At 37.6% G+C, this 18,639-nt stretch overlaps 1 protein-coding gene across 2 annotated transcripts in view; it reads left to right on the top strand.

Annotated features, from left to right (window-relative positions):
• The window catches only part of adam8a (ADAM metallopeptidase domain 8a), a 47,070-nt gene that overhangs the window by 13,980 nt on the left and 14,451 nt on the right, over nt 1-18,639 (top strand). Inside the window, exons 9-20 of one of the 2 annotated variants that reach the window (XM_043678880.2) lie at nt 433-602; nt 1,790-1,871; nt 2,939-3,093; nt 4,357-4,534; nt 6,830-6,919; nt 7,569-7,764; nt 9,646-9,748; nt 13,788-13,968; nt 14,560-14,637; nt 15,157-15,241; nt 16,262-16,379; nt 18,039-18,204. In XM_043678880.2, the coding sequence (XP_043534815.2) occupies nt 433-602; nt 1,790-1,871; nt 2,939-3,093; nt 4,357-4,534; nt 6,830-6,919; nt 7,569-7,764; nt 9,646-9,748; nt 13,788-13,968; nt 14,560-14,637; nt 15,157-15,241; nt 16,262-16,379; nt 18,039-18,204 (1,602 nt within the window). The remainder of the gene's footprint in view (nt 1-432; nt 603-1,789; nt 1,872-2,938; nt 3,094-4,356; nt 4,535-6,829; nt 6,920-7,568; nt 7,765-9,645; nt 9,749-13,787; nt 13,969-14,559; nt 14,638-15,156; nt 15,242-16,261; nt 16,380-18,038; nt 18,205-18,639) is intronic. The other variant, XM_043678882.2, reaches the window with a different exon arrangement.

Here is an 18,639-nt window from a genome sequence, read left to right as displayed (position 1 = left end):
TGCACTTGATCTGTCTATCTGTCTCTGTCTATGTGTTTCTCTGACTGTGTCTTTTAAAAAAATAAGGAAATCATTATTATAAGTGGGACTCTTCACTGGAACTAACAAAACCATTTTAAATGTGACAAGAATATAGATTAATATCAAAAGGTCAAATATGCTAACAAATTTCACAAAGACAAACTATTCTTATAAATAGCAAAAGAAAAGCTAGACAAAGGTAATGTGGAGCATTTGATTTGACAAGGATTGAAAATGACCAATGAAATTATTTTTTTTTAGCTGCAAGAGTTTATATGAATTAGATATCCTTTTCAACCCAGTAAAATGATTGCCACTCCAAATAATCTTAGAATATTTTTAACAAATATTTAATTCTTTATATTGCAGTTTGTTGTTCTGCTTTTTTCTTCACTTTTTTTTCCCCATTAGTTGTACAGATCATTGAATATTCGTGTAGCACTGGTCGGAATGGAAGTGTGGACCTATTCAGACAAAATTGCTGTCAGCTCAAATCCTGATATCACTCTTGACAACTTTCTCAAATGGCGTAGGAAGGAGCTCCTGTTAAAGAAGAGGCATGATAATGCACAGTTTGTCACGTATGTAGTTTTGAAAATAAACCCCAAAATCCAAAAGCCATGGTTGTTAGTGTACTATGAACAGTGTACTATCTGCTTTGGTCTAAAGATTAGATTAGTTTTTACAGAAGGGGCTATACTGAGATCCTTTCAGAAATGTATTGCATTTTTGATTATTTCCATGTGATTTAATAAGAGCCCACATTATAACTCTTTAAGCAATAGATGCTTTTTCATGTCATACCTAAATAATATTTTACGGGACTTGGGAAGTGTCTTCTGTCCAACTTTTGTTGATTGCTTCATCAATGAATCCAACCCTCCTCCTGCCCCTGTCATGATGCCAGGAGCCCGTTCACTGATGAAAATTTCAAATAAAATGGTATACCTCATGACTCTTCAAAGCCTACCACAGTCTAGAAGTTGACGTTAATGGAATAGGAAACACTTATTTGGATAGATGCAACTTCTCAACCATCAAGAATTTTGATGCATTCCAGGATAAGGCTGTTCTTTTCATTGGCACCCCTGTCATCGGGTTCATTTTTATACACTCCTTCCATTACGTTTGATCTATGGGATTCAAGGAAATAACTTAAATTAATTTCAACAGCACCTCCTTCACTGTTGAGAAGGAAAAGAACATCAATGTCATGGGAATATTATCACTTCCATCTCCTCACCAAGACACAGCACCCTGATTTGGACATACTTCTCCAACCCTTTTTCATTGCCAACTCATATTCTATAATTCCCTTACTAATATCATTGTAGGAACAGCATTACCACAAGCATTGCAACAGGAGAGAGGACAACAAGGGATGGGTAATGAGTACTGTTTTATCCACCTCCCAAAGACGGATCATAAAACAGTTATGGCCCTATATTGATCTAGCATGAACAATCTCTGGTTTTTGATTGTGTATGTAGTGAGGGGCTCTGCAGCTTTAGTTATGTCGGTGCTGATTTAGCAGTTAGTCATGCAGCACGGAAATAGGCCCTTTGGCCCAACCTCACCATGCTGACGAGATTTCCTAAACTAAAATATGCCTGCTTTTGGCCCCTATCCCTTCAAATCTTTTCTCTCCATGTTTCCAGGAATGTGTCTGAAGTTTCTTTTGTATGATCAAAATGACTGTCATTATCATAATGCCATTAATATTTGCAAGGGAAATTTCAAAGCTACCATTAAATATCTATCCTTTCAGTGGAAAAGGTTTTGAAGGAACAACTGTTGGATTGGCAACAAAATCTGCAATGTGCACCTCTCTGTCTGGTGGAGTAAATGAGGTAAGTTACCTTCATGGCACTTTCTACAATTACAAAAAATGAAAGCTCCCCCATTTTCAAAACTCGTAATTTAAAAGCATAATTTATAGAATTACAAAATATTTGAATTTAATAAAAATCCTTCTAAAAATGAAAGTCTACAGCTTTCATTTTTAGTGGTAGTGTTATTGATGCAAACAACCAACAGGAAGAACATTCAAATCTCTTAAAATTGCAGATGCCAGTTTTTCACTTCCATGCTGTGGATCTCCTTATTTTCATTATTTTCCATTTAATTGTCCAACTGAAGAAATTAAACTCCAAGTGAATTTATATGACTGCCTGAGCAATAGAATTATGATTAAGGGTTAGTTAGCTCAGTTGGCTCGATTGTTGGTTTGTGATCTAGAGTAACACCAACAATGTGAGTTCAATTCCCATACTGGCTGAGGTCACCACGAAGGATTCTTCTCTCCACCTCCCTCCTAGTCTAAGGCGTGTGGTGACCCTTAGATTAACCCACCACTATCTCTCACTCTTGCTCATGAGTGTGCAGCCTTGTGATGCAGTAGAACTAGGGCAACTTGTTTTTAAACCTTTTGTGTTTATCTTTACAGTGATAAAACATCACAAGTTAGCTGATGGAATTACAGTATCAGGTTTGTGGGGGTCATAAATATATGATAGTCACAAATAAATTTGAAGAGCTTTTTGCAGTGAATGGTTGGAATGTAAAATTTGCTACTACTTGGAGTGGCTACAGTGATTATCAAAGAAACATTTAAGAGCAAGTTTGGTAAGAAGGAGAGCAGAATAGAAGCCTCTGTTGATAATGGTAGAAGCAAGTTTGTACACAATGCAAATATAAATAAACCTGTTGGGCCCAATTGCCTGTCTCTGTCCTATTCTTTCTTTTGGAGTTAAACAGTTTCAACTATGCCATCATTTTCAGTCATTGCTTTGTGTCCATGTATTTTCATAACAGAAGTCATTCAATGCCATAATGCTTCTAAGCTTAATCAAGAATTGTGGCTTGGACTTGTAGTTGTGATGGTAAGAGTTGTAACAATTCTGTTCATTATATGCAGGACCACAGTTCAAACCCATTAGGCTTGGCGTCCACAATTGCACATGAGATGGGTCACAATTTCGGCATGTCTCACGATGAAGACCACACATCATATTGTCGTTGCTCTGGCTCAAGGGAAAGCAATGGTGGCTGTATCATGGCAGAGAAAACCGGGTATGACCAGAACTGTATGCAACAAGCCCAAACAAGAACATTTGCTCCTGGCGTAATGTTATTTGATTAAATATTTAAAAGAAACTAAGTTTGATTTCAAGTTTTTAATTTTTCTGTGTGGTGAAAATGTTGGTAGAGTTTTGTGCTCTTCAATAGGATAATCCTTAAGTCCGTAAGCTGTAAGATCTGAAGTTGGCCATTTGGCCCTTCAAATCTGCTCCACCATTCAATGCTCTATCCATGTTAATATTACTGCCTCCAACACCATCTACACTTATTAATGTGTGGTGCCTTATTGAATGCCTTTTGGAAATCTAAGTATATTACAGCCACTGTTTGCCTTTATGTATCCTGTGCTACCTTTTTAAAGAGCTGTAATAAATTTAAGTAATTATTTCTATCACTATCATCAACCATGGGTGTGTTCCATTGTAATGATGATGTTTGACATATTTTCAAATTCTACGTAGACTATTTTTATTAGCTAAATTTAAATGGATTTTGTTTTTGAACTGCAACCTTAACAAGGAGAGAGCCCCAATTATATTGGCATAATAGCACATTAATTAACAGCAACAGGAGACTTTGGAGCAGGAGTCAGTGTTGTAGGCTGTGAGCATAGCATTACAGGAAACTTTTCCATTCATTGGCCAGTTTGAAGGGTAAGAGTTGGCCATTTGTCCTTTTCAGCCGCTGTGCCCTTCAGTAATGTTCTGGTTGACCCTTAACTCAAATTTCCCATCTGCATAGGCCTTGATCTTCTTGTCTATCAAAAATCTACCCGACCCAGCCATGATTAAATGCTTTCTGGGGAAGATAATTCAACACATTAGAAACTCTCTGGTAGAAAACATTTCTCCCCATTTCAGTCTTCAAAGCAAAACCTCTTATTCTCAAACTTCTTGTTCTGATCCCTTCAACAAGAACAGAGAAACATAATCTCGGAATCCACCCTGTCAAGTTGCGACATGATCTTTCAATAAGATCACCACCTCTCCTTCTAAACTGAAATGGGTAAAACTGCTCTCTTCCTAGAGCTAAGTCTTTCATCCCAGGCATGGATCATGGCAACCTTCTCTGAACCGTTTCGAATGCAATTATACCCTTGGAAGCAAAAATCTCAACTCTGTTTTCACATTCCCAGTCTGAAAGCTCCAATTTTGTGACAATCCAAATTTTATCTAATGCCATTTTACATGTTTGCATGTAATGTGAATCTAGACTTGATCTCATTTGACTGTTCTCATCTTTATTTGTTTTCAGGCCAGTGTTGCCTGAAAGCTTCAGCAGTTGCAGCCATCAGGAGCTGCAGCACTTCTTGGCAACTAGGATGACAGACTGCCTTTTGAACAGTCCCAGAGCAGATGAATTGTATGGAAATCCAGCATGTGGGAACCAGTTCCTTGAGCATGGAGAGGAATGTGACTGTGGTACTGTTGAGGTAATACGTAAATTCAGTACTTGTCTGGAAGATTTATGTATTATAGTAAAATGACATTTAAACTATCCACTCTCTGTTTTATACAACAGTAGGTTAATGTTTCTGTGAACCAGGCTCCGGCAACCTAAAAGATACAATGGCCCATCATTGGCAAGCCAACATAACACAATGGCATGTGAGGGGCAGTTTTGTTCATACAGTGCCTACCAGAAGTTTGGCACTCTGAGGGAACTCAAATTGGACAATGAGTCAAACTATGATGCCAGTTTCAGAGCATCATTGCTGTAGAACTAGGAGCAGGATATGAAACCATGCTCTCAATGAAGTGTCTCATATTACATAGATAAGCAGTACAATTTTAAAGTGTGGTGAATGGTATTATGCTTTTATCAGAAGGGGAGAGCAGGTTTCTGCAACCAATCTGTAGTATGCTTAAGGACAGGAAGGACCATGTCAAGAATATACATGAGGCAAGAAATTAAAAATTCACCCTGACCATCTGGAGTACTGTGAGCAGTTCTGGTCGCCCTGTTGTAGGAAGGGTATTATCAAGCTGGAGAGGATTCAGAAGATTTAACAGGATGTTCTCGGGTACAGAAGATTTGATTTATAAAGAGAGATTGGGACTCTTTTTTTTTCACTAGAGCATAGAAAGTTAAGAGGTGACCATTGAGGTTTATAAAATCACAAAGGGTTAGTGGTAGGTGTCTTCTTCCAAGGATGGGGGACTTCAAGACAAGGAGGCACATTTTTAAGGTGAGAGGAGAGAGATTTTAAAAAGACACAGGGGGCAATTTTTTTTACACAGCATGTAGCATGAGTAAGTCTCTGAGGAAGTGGTGGATGCACACACGGTTACAGCATTTTAAAATACACTTTGATAAGTATGTGAATAGGAAATGTTTGGTGTGATATGGACCAAGTGCAGGCAGGTGGGACTAGTTTAGTTTGGGATTATGTTCAGCATGGACTGGTTGGACCAAAGGGTCTGTTTCCCTGCCATTTGACTATGACTCTAGATAATGTCAAGTTACTGCTTCATTTAATCAGGGAAGAGCTTTTGGTGTTCTTAATTAAGCTAAACTGAACAACTCCCAGAATAGAATGTTAGCCCAACTACAGAGATCTGCAACTGCAGTTTCCTACAAGTTCTTACCAGTTACTTGGTAGTGTGTAAGAATTGATAGAAAAACTGTATAAAGGAGTATTTATTGCTGCTGTCAGGTTCCTGTTCAGTTTGAAATAATGGCATGTATAAACACATGTCCAATCCAAGTGCAAATGAACTTGTGGTTATCCTGAGCTAATTTTCTCTCACTGCCACCCACTTCCCCTGCTTAATGATTCATCATTTCCAGATTATTATTCTTGTCCGAGTGTCCCATATGTCAACTACTGTACTATAGATTGAGAAATCTATTGAATATTGCGGGAATAAAGGGCTCATCTTCAGCGTGCATGCAGCTGATCGGAAAACTGCTCTCAAGGAGTGATGCTGAGGAAATCACTGGCTCTTATTCCCTACTTTCCATCCACTAATATTAAGGAACAAAGAAACCTGAGTTGAGTATTGGTAGACTTTCAATAGGTTGTTTGCTCCTGGTTGTTGAGATTCTGCAGTGGGAATATCCATCCAGAAGATTAGCCTTTATAAATCATATAATTGTGTGTTTCAATGATACTTTGTATTTCTTTATTTTTTCTGTGAAAATAGATAGATAAATTTTGTAAGTACTGTGGAAGTGAATGCCAGCTGTGTGAAGCTGCCTCATTAGGAAATTAGCAGCTTGGTGTGTTTTAACATAGAAACTATGTTAAAACTGTTGCAATATCAAAGTGAGATCAGGATATCCATGTCTCCAAAATGAGTTTGACTTCTTTGTTACAAGGGCTTTGGTGGAAAGATAATCAGGCGCAGTAAAAGTAAGCTGTTGATTCATGACCAGCCTGTTTCCTGCTTTTTGTAAAATTGAAGGAATTAGTCCCTTGACAAAATAGCATGTGGCTCACAGAAAGTTCAGATGGTATATTTTGATGCCAATGTCTTTGAGTAATTGAGCTCCATATCGATGCCATTATGGTGATCATTTTACAATCCATTTGGAAGTACTGCTGAATTATTTCTTATTTACTTTTAAATTTTGCTCTACCTGTTGTTTTCCAATGATTTCTGATTTGAAGTGTCATATAGTAATAGTGTTCATTGTTTGAAAGTACAGTAATAGTTTAAGGACTTGTTGAAGTTTGTTAAAATTAATAATTGAAATTAATACTGATTGGTGTTCGACCTTGTAGGAATGCACCAATCCTTGTTGTAATGCTACAACCTGCAAATTCAAGGAGGGAGCGGAGTGTGCTGCTGGAGCTTGCTGCCAGAATTGCAAGGTACAAATGCCAGTGGCCACTATTTATCTTTTGTAAATCACAGTCCATGCATTTGATGTTGTAACCCAGACTGGCTCTGCCACATTGAGGGAGTTGGGGAATCCTTGATCCTGATGAACGGTTAACTCATGATTCCTTTTGCTTGGTCAGGTGGCTGTTAAAGATTGCATGGCACAATTGTGTATCCTCTGTGTAGTTTAGATTTGACTCTTCAACCAATATCACTAAGAGTTTGCAATGATATTCAGGGCACAAATGATGCAATTGTAATGCTCATGTTTTTATTTATTTGTATATTGGCAAATGTAAAATATTTCACGAAACAGAAAAATCAGGCAATAAAGAAAGCAAATGCATTAAAGTTATTCTTTGATGTCTTTCCATCCACTAATATTAAGGAACAAAGAAACCCGAGTTGAGTATTGGTAGACTGCAGTTTTGTTGTTATGAATGAAGACCCACTTTTGGTACAAGATAAACCACTTTACTCTGTTATCTGGTCCATGTTTATGTGAATCATTTGCAAGTCAGAGCTTTCAGGTTTTGTGATCTGTATTCTGTGCTGACCACACCTCATTTATCATCTTCAATTATTTTACTCTGTCATTTTGGGAATTGTTACTTCAGGTCATATTTTTTTAAAATTCAGATTAAATCAGCAGGACAATTATGTAGGGCCGCACAAAATGATTGCGATCTACCTGACTACTGCAATGGTGAGAGTGCTGAATGTTCAGAAGATGCCTTCAAAATGAATGGTTCTCCCTGCAGCAATGGAAACGGTTACTGCTACAATGGACAATGCCCTACTCATCAGCAGCATTGCATTACTCTATGGGGAACAGGTACTTTCTACAAAGAATTCACTCACTTAATCACCAAAATGTGAACTGTCTCATGTCTAGATTCTTCCACTCCAATTAAAATTAACTAGTCTCTATTCCTATTAGCATTTTCATGTTTTAGCTTTTGAAATAGATACATATCAAGTCATTTTTTCAGACAGCTTCAGTTTGTGGAATACCCTGCTCTGGATCTCAATAGCAGAGTCTTCAACTTGGCTGTTATAAACTTGAGGTGCATCAAGTCATGTGGTTGCACGTGTTCTTATTTTAAATCATCGAATTACAGATTCCAATAAGGAAATGATCAAGCCTTTAATATTTTTAAAGAGTATTTTTCATCATTTAATATGGTTTTCTTATTTTATAATAACTTCTTCAGCTAAACACACAGAATTAAATTCTGTGTGAGAAACCAATGCTTAATGAAGTTGGTACAATACAGTTCAACCCACTGCTTTTTAACATAATGGTGTAATTTATAATTCACTTGAGAATGCAATCTGCTTGTTTAAGGACAAGTTGAGGACTAAAATTAATTTGCGAAGTTTTTTTTCCATTGTGAAGCTCCACAACCATGCTTTTCCTCTTGCCAGGTTTGCCATATTGCACCATATTATTCAGTACATCCCATTTGATATTAACATTTGAAATTTGCAAAGTAAATTATCAATGCTATATAATTGAATCATCATGCTAATAATAGTGAGAAGTGGGAAGATGACTACCTTCTGAAAACTACAAAGACCAATTCAAAAAGAAAAATGAATGCTCACAATTAATAAAACTGAAGGGCCTTGAATGTTGCTGAATAGAATTAAAAGGGATTACAAGGCATATACAGCAAAGGGGAACAAGCCATGTGACACACACCATTCAGTGTTTATTCTGGGTTCAACAATCTCCCATCTTCCCTCATTTAATTCATCCGTTGTAATAATCGATTCTCCCTCATTCCTCTGAAATTTCTTTAATTACATTATTCTGTTTTGCTTCAACCACTCCCCATGTAGCAGATTCCACATTCTTGCCACTTTCAGGTGATGTGGTTTCTTGTGAAATCCTGCTGGATTTCCTGGTAACTATCTTTATCTTTATTGATAAATTTTGTTCATGCTCTTCCCACAAAAGGAACCATTCTACCCCCCCCCCCCCCCACTATCAAAACCTTTCATCATTTGAAGGAGAATGTTCAGGGCACTCTCCTGACCACCTTTTTTGGACTATATCAGTCCTTTCCTGATGAGTGCCCACAGATCACTGGGACTATTCTTTTTTTCCTCATCTACATATCTGGGTGTCTCTGGTGTGACTGAATACACTAAAACCTGTTAAGAGAATTCAAATGATGTTGTAGGAAAGTTGAAGTGATGAATTTGGTATATTGCTAAGTCACACTCTGCAGAAATATAGAATATCCAGCTTTTAGAATATATGAATATCCAGCTTTTAGAATATATGAATTTGCTCCAGCTTTGTAGCTTCACGGGAAATACTGAGGAAGCCCCATGCTTTCTCTACACTTTCCCTACAGCATTGGAATCCATTGGCTGTCGCCCTCACATATAATTAGTCTGCAACTGGACAAAGTATGGCATTGACATAAAATGGTGAGAAACCAATGCATCCCAATGTGAGCAAGATACGTCCACCTCAGCAGCAACCTCGATTGAGGACACCATACAACCTGATGTCGATACTCTTAAAATGGAGATAATTCCCAAATTATATAACAGAATGTTACCTTTATGCCTATCATTTTAATGTTCACGTATTTTCTGTTTTACATACACATCAGTAGGTACTATCTGTTATATTTATTTTCAGAGAGGCATTGATTAAACTCGGGAGAAAATAATAGGTTCTCTGATATTCTCTGTACAGGTGCTATGGTGGCACATGATGACTGCTTTCAACAGAATATGAGAGGAGACAAATACGTTCATTGCAAAGCATTTAGAAATGGTTATGAAGCTTGCCGGAGCAAGTAAGTAAAAACAACTTTGTTTTTGGAGCCATTGATAGGTATGTTCTAGCTGCCTCCCCTCTGACATTTTAAATTGGTCTCAGCAGATAGCCGTTTGACCAAGCTCTTGGTTATCTGTCCTAAATGCTTTAAGGGATTCTGTTAAATTTTAACTGATAACACTACTCTGAAGTTCCTCAGGGCATTTTATTACACTAGTCAACAATGCTGAGGGGCCTCAAACTGATTTAGACCTAAATTTTCTTAAAGACAATAGCTTCTCCATCCTTGCAGGAATGGCCTTGGTGGCGTACCTCAAACCCCCCCCCCCCCCCCCCCCCCCCCCCACTCCCTCCGCAATCCTAGAACATAGCACCTGTTGTGGTGGTGTGAGAGAATGGGCGTCATTTCCAACAATAAGGTCTGGTGTCTATTTGTGGGATGTCCAAAACATAATTTGTGCACTAATGATTTACTAGAAACTGTCTAAAGCTGCTAACTTCCTTTGGAGAGGTTGGGTACCCCTTTTGAGAAATAAAATACCATTTTGGAAGTAGTCCACACATTTGGGATAAGTAAGGTGCCCTTTGGAATTATTTTAAAATTAGGTACAAATGTCTTTAAAAATCACATACTCATGGTGAACATAAAGCTCATTTGGGTCTGTCAGAAAAAGAATGTCAACATATTTTAAACTTGTTTTATTTTAAGTGTTTTTGACAAAACCTTTTAATAAATATCAGTGCTTGCTGTTTCACTCTGTTAACATAAGTTTGAGAGTTATCATTTACAGAATTAATACTCCATGACTGATTTTACAACCTTTCATTCTCATTATGGGGCATATTTCATTTCATAGTCCCATTAATGGTTTCAAGTAGAACTTTGTTTAATCACAGCCGGAGTCCTGAGACCTGAATATGATGTATACTGGGCATTGTAGGTATCAGGGAAAAGGTAGCCTGTAGGTGCCATGAGTTGACATTAAGTTGACTTTAAGGCTATAAAAGCCATGAGGGTGGGCAGAGGGGTCACCCTCTGTTATGTCAAATTGTGAGAACACTAGTGTTCCTTTACTGTTTTCTTAGAAAATTTCTGTTATCTTCCCTTTATCAGTCTCCAAGGCTTGATTGCATTGTGACTACTAACAGCTTTTAGGCCAGCAGACTTTATAAGGTACCTCAAATTCTTGTTGAACTTTAATTATTTCAAGCTTCTTTTGAGATTCAACTTTAAGCTTTGTCAAGGCATTCTCCCTATCTAAGAGCTCTATAGTTCACTCTGCTTTCTCTTTGCAGAAAGAAGCCTTAAGTATGACTATAATGAGACTCAATCTCAGCCGTTGGTTTGATTTTTCTGTTGATTAACAATTTCTGAACATTTAATAATGGGGATGATCCATGTTGGATCAAAATGGATCATTTTCTCTGGGATAGCATTTTATCTTTGTTTTAAAAAAAAATCTCCCACTAAGAATGCCTCTTGGTCCTCAGTAGCGGCTACTTCTTGGACAGTTGCAGTGTGGTTGGTCTCATTTAAAGCTTCCTGGCTGTGGATTGAAATCGCCTATTGTTGCTATGCCATTTTTGAGGTAGCATGCCAATTTTCTGAATATGTGGCATTCAGCTGTGCTTGAAGTCAGACAAGAAGCAATGGCAAGAGCAGAGACCTCTCCTCTTGTGGTATTTGTCTTCCTTAAGGCATTAGTGCACTGGTTAACCGAGGCAGAGTCTGCACTGATGCAGGGAAACTCTGTCCCATCTGACAAGGAGTTTAACCTATCTGGTGACCTGCACTGCCTGGGCTAAGGTCATCTTTAAGACTCTGTTTTTCCAAAAACAAAAATCTACAAGGGCTTCACCCTATACCCTATTATGATGCAGGTCTGTATGAATTCTTCTTTCAAGTTTCATTTAAACATCAGGTATACATCATTTATAAAACAAAAAAAATAGTTTCCACTGACTCCTGGTTGAGCCAATTAATCTTTGCCTGGTCTGTAATGGTCTATATTTCTTCACAAACTGAAATAGGAGTCAAATATTTGTAATTAAACACTGTTGTGGTTCCTTCTGATGACAGTAGCATCAGTACTACCTTTGATCAAATACAACAATACATTGACCTTTTCTTTATCTGCCACTTTATCGATGCGTTAAGAATTACAATATCTGAACCACTGATGCCAGTTTATCCAATGTATGGTCTGCTTAGAACCCAGATGGTAAAGGCAAGGCTTTTTCTCTTATAGATTCTGTATGCTGCTTTAATATTAACATACTTGGGGAAGCAATGATATTGTACAGTAATCCAGAGAGCCAGACTAATGCTCTAAGGACAAGGGTTCAAATCTCATCAGGACAGAGGATGGAATTTGAATTCAATTAAATAAATCTGGATTTTTATTTTAAAAATGACTTTGAAACCATTGTCAATTGTCATAAAAATCCATTGGTTCACATGTGCCTTTTAGGGAAGGAAAATTTGCCATCCTTACCTGTATGGCTAAAATCTGGAATTAAAAACCTAAAAGGTGATCATGAAACCACCTTCATAAAAATGCACCTGGTTCGTTAATGCCCTTTGGGGAAGGAAATCTGATGGCCTTACCCAGCCTGGCTACATGTGACTCCAGATGCACCGAGTAATGTGGCTAACTTTTAACTGTCCCCTGAAAAGGCCAAGCAACTCAGAGGGGCAACAAAATGTGGACTTTGTGAGCAATGTTCATACCCTATGAAAGAATAAAGAGTTCCTTAGCACTGTGCAGGTTTTCTCCCTCATGCCATCATCTCTCTCAGTAAAGACTTCTTACCTACAGGAATGTTTTTACTCACTGTGGCAGACTGATTTTTTTTTCCTCTCTGCTTGGGGAATTCTTTGCTGTGGACTTGCTTTTTCAGCTTTGGTGTGAGCATTCCCTCTGTAGTATGCCTAGGAAAGCCTTGAAGACCATCACCAGCTGCTTCCTGTCATCATTTGAGTTTCTCCGGTTATCACTCTCATTTCTGGGCTTGGATTGTTAGGCCAGCCTCATCCTCCTTCAGTAGCACTGTGCTGCTTCTGGCCTTCAGTGTAGTCCCTCATTGTTGCTTGCCTCTGTTTCTGTAGAGATTGTGGTGCTGGAAAAGCACAGCAGGTTAGGCAGCATCCGAGGAGCAGGAAGATCGATGTTTCAGGCAAAAGCCCTTCATCTGTTTCTGTAGGTCACGTCACCACTGATCATGTAGTAAGGTGAGGTCTACACACATTTGTAAGTGAACATTAATATGTTTTGTTAAATATGACCTATGAATGGTAAAAAAAAGGACACCTTCAGGAATCTTACAGACTTGCCTCCGGTTCGTTATACCAGTGTATTTCAAATATTGTGACAAAGTGAGAAGTGTGCGTGAAATTTCTGGGAAGCAGCGACGCTTTATCTGAGCATCAAGATTGCATTCATGCTTTGGATTTCCTCTGGACCCTCGGGGCCTGTTATTGAAGGCAATAGCTGTTGACCTCAAGCACCCCTTTGACTGTACATGTTCAAGTCCCCAGAGCGACATTTTCATAGCCTCGCGCTACCGCACATATGGAGATTCAACACCATTTGTGTATGAACATTGACATTAATTCAGCTGAATAAAAATGGGTGTGCTGTTTCATTTTGTGTCAGTGAAGCGTGCCTTGATGCTGAAAAGGTTGGGGAGCACTTCAATATAATCTGATGTAGGTATGTCCTTACACACACACACGTTCTGTAGCTAATCTTAAATTAAGGGTATAATTAACCCTCTACTTCACACTACTGAGACAGTCTTGCATCTATTGTAACCCAAAGAATTGAAGTATTTCAGTTACAGTCAGCAGGTTGTACTACGAATCTGTTTAGGAATGTTTAGTTTTCAATGAAATATTGAGAAAATCATGATAAAGCTCTGTAAATTTTAAGAAATTACACAAATTCTTGGAAACCACGTGGTTTCTAGGTATTGATTACTTGAACAGTTGGACCTTGGTCTGGAGAATATCATCCTTTTCAATTCTCCATGATGGATTTATTGTTTTGTTTTTGCAGGGATGTTAAATGTGGTAAAATACACTGCATTGGAGGAAACAAATTTCCAATCACTCAAGCAATGTATGAAGTAAAACTACCCCGGAACAAATTGTGCAGGATTGCAACATTAAATGAAAAGAGTGATTCAAAGACTGATCCTGGGCTGGTCCCTTTAGGAACAAAATGTGGAGATGGGATGGTAAGAAATAATAGCGGGAACTACCGTGGAAAATCATTGAGAGCATTTTGTTTGGTAGAGATAGTATAGGACCAGTCTGCTGATGAAAACTGACAGCAGGGCACAATTCTTGCACCTCGACAGTCAGGGTCTATTGGAATTGGATTCCAACATTCGTATGAATTGGACTGGCAAGCTAAGGATGGTCAGTGCATTCCAACTTACTATCTTTCTGATAATTTTTTTTAAACCAAGATCATCTCTGTCTGATTATGGGACGATTTGAAGAAGAACAGAGTGCCTTACTCAAAATTCCTCTTTCATTCCAGCACTAGTGGAAGTAGTTTAACTAATTGACTGACTGTTTATGAATTAGTTGCTGCACCTTGCTGCCTACAAATTAGTTGCTGTTTTTTGCCTTCACAACAAGTGTAATTACAATTCAAGAGCAGTCCTTTGGAGAGTCCTGAGGAGATCATAAGTTTTACATAAGTGCAGGTTCTTTATTTGTGATCCCTCTTGCAGAAAGCATGTTTCAATAATCTAAACAGCCCATTACCAAAAATTTAGATGCACCCTATGATACATTTTATTTAACTTATATTTTTCCAGGTTTGCTACCATGGTATTTGCCAGAGCGTTGTACTTTATGGATCAAGAAACTGTTCTGGAAAATGTAATAATCATGGGGTATGGCTCATGCAAATTCTTTTTCTTTTCTTGATGCAAACTATTCAATGGCATTAATTGCATATTGGAGATTTAATGGAGATCTTAAAATATCAAAACCCTTCATAATTTTAAGTAAGGGGAAGCCTGTTTCCAAGGCAGGGCTATTGGCAAACAGAAGGCACCAGTGCCAGCACTTCAAGATAATTGTCAAAATATCCAAAAGGGAGACAGCAGACTATGGCAAAGGGCTGGGGACTGGGAATGGCTGCTCTTGCAGAGAGCCAGTACAGACATGACTGGGCTGAATTGCCTCCTGTTGGTAATCATTCTGTCACTCAAATTTTATTTTACATTAATTTTTGAAATAGAACTCAATGAGTGGAAGCAAATTTCATAGTAATATTCAATCATACATTTGAAGGAGATGATTTGTAGAACATTTTAAGGAAAGGGCATTGAGAAGCTATATTTAACACTATGTAAATTTATTCCATTTTCTGGTGAGATTGTTGCTAATGTTCTGAATTATTTTTTCAGGTTTGTAATCACAAGAGAGAATGTCACTGTGATCCAGGTTGGGCACCACCGTATTGTCTTACACGAAATAGTAGCTTATCTACAGGTAAGAATCCAAGCAACCACACAGAAATGAGGTGATTATTCATGTACATAAACCTTAATGTAGGTCTTCTAGAAAGAACTTCCCATATCTACAAATGAGTTATCCTTTCAGGATTTTTATTTTCTGCATTTACCGTCCCTTTCTGAAGTAAACAATAATTTTTGATTTTAAAAAGTAAATCATAAAATGAGAGATTATTTAATTTCATTGGATTAGCAAACTCAGGATTTGTATATAAATATTTTTGGTTACTTCAGAGTGCCAGAATGGATATGATGGGCTGAATTGTCCTCTTCTGTGATTCTATGATAATCATTTCACAACACACAATATGTTTCAGGCTGGAAATTTTCATTTTTCAAAAATGTTCATTTTCATCCAACTGAAAAAGCTTTATTTATTTAACCCTAAAAGATTTAGAAACTACATTTAGTTCCAAATATGGGTTTCTTGGAATTTTGATGAATCACCATAATTATGTTCTGCTACTGACACAGATTTCTGCATAGCTAGCATTAATGCTATATTATAACAAGCCTGATAGGAACAGCCTCATTTCCGCTTGATGCCTTGTTCAGTACCCATAGCTGAGGCTCATGACTTTGATTCTGTGACAACTTCTATACATGAAGGCGTGACTGATCCTTTGGATGGGATCCAAGCTTCCTTGAACTAGTGGGCTATGAAGATAGTATGCTATTCTCCATCTTGCCATGCCATGCCATATCCTCCTTGCTGTGTTCCCTTCCATATTTGTGAATGTGCTTGTCCCCCTCTCATTTTGAGTGCGATCAGAAGCACATTGTGAGAGTAAACTGGTGTGGTCGCAACCGATATGCGAAGAATTGGGCTAATAAATTCCTTTTTGTAGCTTGAGATGAATTCCAGTGATTTCCGGTATTTCCAGGTTTCGTGAGAAAGCTATTTTAAAGCTTTAGCTCTGCCCTCTATTTGTACAGCCCAAAGGGCAGAGTTGTGTAGTTGCAGAAATGAGTTAATTTACACTATTCTTTTCAATAGGAAATGCTGCCACAATCATCATTCTCTCTGTGCTCCTCCCCTTCATCATTTTACTTATCCTAATAAGTGGTGCACTTCTATATTATAAAAAATGTTTGATGAACCATACAAGCAAAATGTAAGTATAGAATGTTTTACCTAATTCAGTCACTGTTACTAATATTGCATTTTTAAAAATGTGACAATATTGGTATGAATCAAAAGTTTTGTTTCAATAAAAAACAGAATGCTGGAGAAAGTCAGGAGGTCTGGCATTTCAGACTTAACATTAACTCTGTTTCTCTTTCTACAGATGTTGCTAGCCCAGTTGAAATTCTCCAGTATCTGCAGTGTTTTGCTTTTATTTGTAATTGTTACAAGTGCACATCTCTATATAGCTCACAGTTTTAAGCTCAAGAATTAGCTGAACATGGAAACTTATACTACTTTTCAGGCAATTCAGAGAAATGGTGTATCAGCAGTAGTATATTTCCACTGTCATGAATACTTTATTAAGTGCATACAAGTTAACTAAAACACTACAGTGATTCAGAAATGAGGCAATATTTAAATTTTTACTCATCAGGATTGAGTTTGAATCATCTACTAAGTAATCCTAACACAACTCTTTTAAAATGCTACACTGAGGAAAAAGTAGCTAATTTTGATACTTGCATGTTATATGTGAATCACCACTTTATTCACCAAGTTCACTACTGTTTCAGCAAACGCAAAAATTGTGTTTCTAATCCCGTAGTCAATCATTAAAGCAGAGTTGCATATTCTTGTATTCTGTCAGCAAGGACCAAAAGTTTTGCCTAGATCACTATTGTCCTAAATCACTGATGTTACCCTTGCTGAGCTTGTGTGCTAGAAACCAGACTATGAAGGTGAAGGTGGGCTGCTGCGTAAACTGCTGCAGTCCATGGGATGCAAGATTATTGTTAGTTTTCCTCCTCATTTGCTGGCCTATTGTGGCTATATCCCAGTTAGTTCAGCTGACCACAATCGTAACTTTCCTCTCTGTGCAGTGTTATGAATATTTTCAAGTATTTTTAATCCGCCAGTTCAAACACATGATGACACCTACCTGGAGCAGGTTGGACATGCATGTGAAATATCTGGCCCAGAGGGTAGAGACTGTAACACTGTGCCACACAGCCTTTATTCATGATGCTTAAGTATGGTGTTTTCACCTACATAATTCACTCTTGTGATAGTTGACCAATACATAGCAACCAAAGATTAAATACACTTTCACACTCTGCTTTTCATCTTTTTGTATATTTATTAATAAAATGATAAAGGGTCAAAATTACAAATGTGAATGAGTCTTGAAAATGCAGGTTCCTGGCACTGAGGCAGCAGTGCTAACCAATGAGTTACTGTGCCACCCTAATTACCAATCACTTCTCAATTAACCACCTGTTCAACATATTAAACAATATTGAATAGCAATATTATTCAAGTTGCAAAGATGTAATGGGGAGTTATTGAATCTGTAGTATGTGATGTTAGAATGAAAGTAATTGAAATGGCCACTATTATTGCTTAAGACATTAAGTTCTATACATTGTATAGATAACACCTTTGCTAGAGATGAGCAGCCATTGGAATTGCATACCACATCTTGCTGTTTGGCCCTATGAGAGTTGCAATGAAACTGTGTATATCTTTATACAGTCTATAAAGATAAACAGTATCTTTATAGAGAAAGCCAAAATTAAAATTGGTGATTAATTTGGGTTCAAAGATTGTTCATTAATGTTCATCTCTTTCATATGCAAACAAAATCTAGCTCATGTGGTTTGTCAAATCCAACATTTGAACGAAAAGACCGAACCAAATCGAAAGCCACGTATCCTAGCAACAGAAGTCCACGTATAAAACATTCATTACTTGTTGCCTCAAGCAATGATCAGCGACCGCAGATTACGGTGATACCCAAACGCCCACCACCTCAGGTAAATCTGTCACCATGATAAATTCAACTATTTCCTGTTAATTCTAGTAACACTTGTTTGTTTTATGTATCTAACTATAGCCTGCTTCCATGACACTATCACAACATGTATTTAATACAATTGGACAGTCTTCTATATCTGCAACATTTTCAGCTGTCCTTCCAAAAGGTTCAATACTGCTAAATCTAATAAAGTTTCTTAACAAAGAAAAGTAAACTTGTTTATTGCTGAGCAATATTTTTCTCACTTTGAAGGTAAATTCTATCTAACATTTTCTAATTGTGGTAGCAATCATATGAGGTGGTGGCTAATGCACACCTCTGCTATAACTAGAGGTGCTTTGATTGCATGTTACTCAGCTTGTTGAGTGAACAAGCAAGGGATGGTGTGTTTCTCACCTTATCACAGGCCTTGGCATTGACAACCCAGGTCACC

The sequence above is a fragment of the Chiloscyllium plagiosum genome, unplaced genomic scaffold, assembly GCF_037043375.1.
Source record: "Chiloscyllium plagiosum isolate Xiang-an unplaced genomic scaffold, Cpla_swu_hap1 HiC_scaffold_43, whole genome shotgun sequence".
Lineage (NCBI taxonomy): Eukaryota > Metazoa > Chordata > Chondrichthyes > Orectolobiformes > Hemiscylliidae > Chiloscyllium > Chiloscyllium plagiosum.
This window is presented reverse-complemented; position numbering and strand designations above follow the sequence as displayed.